The following is a 3,036-nucleotide window of genomic DNA, read 5'->3' on the forward strand; positions in this document are numbered from 1 at the left end:
CTCTATGTCTGAAACTTGGTCCCTTTGCCCAGCGCTAATCTTGTCTTAGCCAGAGCAAGGGAGTCATTATAATTGTTTAGTTAGCAAGTCAACTCATCCCTCTGTTTTAGACTGAAAAGGCTCCTAGTAAACGCTTTCTCCTTTCCATTCCAGTCTCCGAGACAGACCCGGAGGGCTGGGCCCGGGCTTCCGCCGCGGAGGAAATGGCTTCCAGCCCGCTGCCAGGGCCCAACGACATCCTGCTGGCATCGCCGTCGAGCGCCTTCCAGCCCGATGCGCTGAGCCAGCCGCGGCCAGGCCACGCCAATCTCAAACCCAACCAGGTGGGCCAGGTGATCCTCTACGGCATTCCCATCGTGTCGTTGGTGATCGACGGGCAGGAGCGCCTGTGTCTGGCACAGATCTCCAACACTCTCCTCAAGAACTTCAGCTACAACGAGATCCACAACCGTCGTGTGGCGCTGGGCATCACGTGCGTGCAGTGCACGCCGGTGCAGCTGGAGATCCTGCGGCGCGCCGGAGCCATGCCTATCTCATCGCGCCGCTGCGGGATGATCACCAAGCGAGAAGCCGAGCGCTTGTGCAAGTCGTTCCTTGGCGAAAACCGGCCCCCCAAGCTGCCCGACAACTTCGCCTTCGACGTGTCTCACGAATGCGCCTGGGGCTGCCGCGGAAGCTTCATTCCCGCGCGCTACAACAGCTCCCGCGCCAAGTGCATCAAATGCAGCTACTGCAACATGTACTTCTCACCCAACAAGTTCATCTTCCACTCGCACCGTACGCCCGACGCCAAGTACACGCAGCCGGACGCAGCCAACTTCAACTCGTGGCGCCGTCATCTCAAACTCACTGACAAGAGTCCCCAGGACGAGCTAGTCTTCGCCTGGGAGGATGTCAAGGCCATGTTCAACGGCGGCAGCCGAAAGCGCGCGCTGCCCCAGCCGGGCGCACACCCCGCCTGCCACCCGCTCAGCTCCGTCAAGGCGGCCGCCGTGGCAGCGGCAGCTGCGGTGGCTGGAGGCGGGGGACTACTGGGTCCGCACCTGCTGGGGGCGCCTCCGCCCCCGCCGCCGCCTCCACCCCTGGCCGAGCTAGCTGGCGCGCCCCACGCCCATCACAAGCGGCCGCGCTTCGACGACGACGACGACTCGCTGCAGGAGGCGGCCGTCGTGGCTGCAGCCAGCCTCTCGGCCGCCGCCGCCAGCCTCTCGGTAGCCGCAGCCTCCGGCGGCGCCGGGGCGGGAGGGGGCGGCGCCGGGGGCGGCTGCGTGACCAGCGTTGGCGCCGGCGCGGGCGCGAGCGCGGCGGCTGGCGCCAAAGGCCCGCGCAGCTACCCGGTCATTCCGGTGCCCAGCAAGGGCTCTTTCGGGGGAGTGCTGCAGAAGTTCCCGGGCTGCGGGGGGCTCTTCCCGCATCCCTACACCTTCCCGGCCGCAGCCGCCGCCTTCGGCTTGTGCCACAAGAAGGAGGACGCGGGCGCCGCGGCCGAGGCCCTGGGGGGCGCGGGCGGTGCGGGCGCAACGCCGAAGGCCGGCCTGTCTGGCCTCTTCTGGCCCGCAGGCCGCAAGGACGCTTTCTACCCGCCCTTCTGCATGTTCTGGCCTCCGCGGACCCCAGGCGGGCTTCCAGTGCCCACCTACCTACAGCCCCCGCCCCAGCCGCCCTCGGCTCTCGGCTGCGCGCTTGGAGAAAGCCCTGCCCTGCTGCGCCAGGCCTTCCTGGACCTGGCCGAGCCCGGCGGCGCGGGTGGGAGCGCAGACGCTGCGCCCCCGCCGGGTCAGCCCCCTCCGGTGGTAGCCAACGGCCCGGGCTCCGGCCCTCCGCCTCCTGCTGGGGGCACGGGCCCCCGCGACACTCTCTTCGAGTCGCCCCCGGGCGGTAGCGGTGGGGACTGCAGCGCGGGCTCCACGCCGCCGGCCGAGCCCGGCGCCGTGTCCGGTGCAGGGGCCGCGGCCACTGGAGCGGGCCCCGCGGGAGCCCGAGTGCCCGCACCCCACCATCCGCACCTCTTGGAGGGCCGCAAGGCGGGCGGAGGCAGTTACCACCATTCGAGCGCCTTCCGGCCGGTGGGCGGCAAGGACGACGCTGAGAGCCTGGCTAAGCTGCACGGGGCGTCCGCGGGAGCGCCACACTCGGCCCAAGCGCATCACCACCACCACCATCACCACCCGCACCACCACCACCACCATCATCCCCCGCAGCCGCCGTCACCGTTGCTGCTACTACCCCCGCAGCCCGACGAGCCGGGTTCTGAGCGCCACCACCCGGCCCCGCCGCCGCCCCCGCCCCCGCCGCCCCCGCTGGCCCTGCAGCCGCACCACCGAGGCCTTCTGTCCCCCGGGGGCACCAGCTGCAGCTACCCCAGCGAGGACAGCTCCGAGGACGAGGATGACGAGGAAGAAGAGCAGGAGGTGGACGTAGAGGGCCACAAACCCCCCGAGGGCGAAGAAGAGGAGGAGGAAGGTCGAGACCCTGACGAGGAGGAGGAGGAAGATGAGGAGACGGGAGTCCTGCTAGCGGACCCCTTAGTCGGGGGCGGCCGGTACCTCCAGGGCCGAGGGCTGTCAGAGAAGGGGAGCAGCCGGGACCGTGCTCCGGCCGCGCCGGGCGCTTTCCCACTCGCCCTGAACTCCTCCAGGCTGCTTCAGGAGGACGGGAAACTGGGTGACCCCGGTGGCTCAGACCTACCCCCGCCCCCGCCCCCGCCTCTGGCCTCCCAGAAAGCAAGCGGCGGCAGTAGCAGCAGCCCGGGCAGCCCCGTCCACCATCCATCACTGGAGGAGCAGCCCTCCTACAAAGATGTAAATATCCCCTTTAGGCTCCTTCAAGCTAATTATTATTATTTAAATGCACCTTTAGGCTGAATCAGTTACATATGCGCAGGAAAGATGAATCACCAGATTTCCCCACAGAAATGAAATATTCAGTGTGTTTGGGAGGGCTTCTTTACAGCCAATGGTCCTCCATAAAAGTGTGGTTTCTGGTCTCTCTTTTACAAAGCCTTTCAAAGGCTTTGGGACCTCGATTCCCTCCTAC

The 3,036-nt window shown here is 67.4% G+C and overlaps 1 protein-coding gene across 1 annotated transcript in view; it reads left to right on the plus strand.

Moving 5' to 3' along the window:
* Nucleotides 1-203: 203 nt before the first annotated feature.
* SKOR2 (SKI family transcriptional corepressor 2) overlaps nucleotides 204-3,036 on the plus strand; it is a 34,034-nt gene continuing 31,201 nt past the window's right edge. The window contains exon 1 of the mRNA XM_044240987.1: nucleotides 204-2,801. Coding sequence (XP_044096922.1) covers nucleotides 204-2,801 — 2,598 coding nt within the window. The remainder of the gene's footprint in view (nucleotides 2,802-3,036) is intronic.

This window comes from Neovison vison, chromosome 3 (genome assembly GCF_020171115.1).
Source record: "Neovison vison isolate M4711 chromosome 3, ASM_NN_V1, whole genome shotgun sequence".
In the NCBI taxonomy this organism is placed as follows: domain Eukaryota; kingdom Metazoa; phylum Chordata; class Mammalia; order Carnivora; family Mustelidae; genus Neogale; species Neogale vison.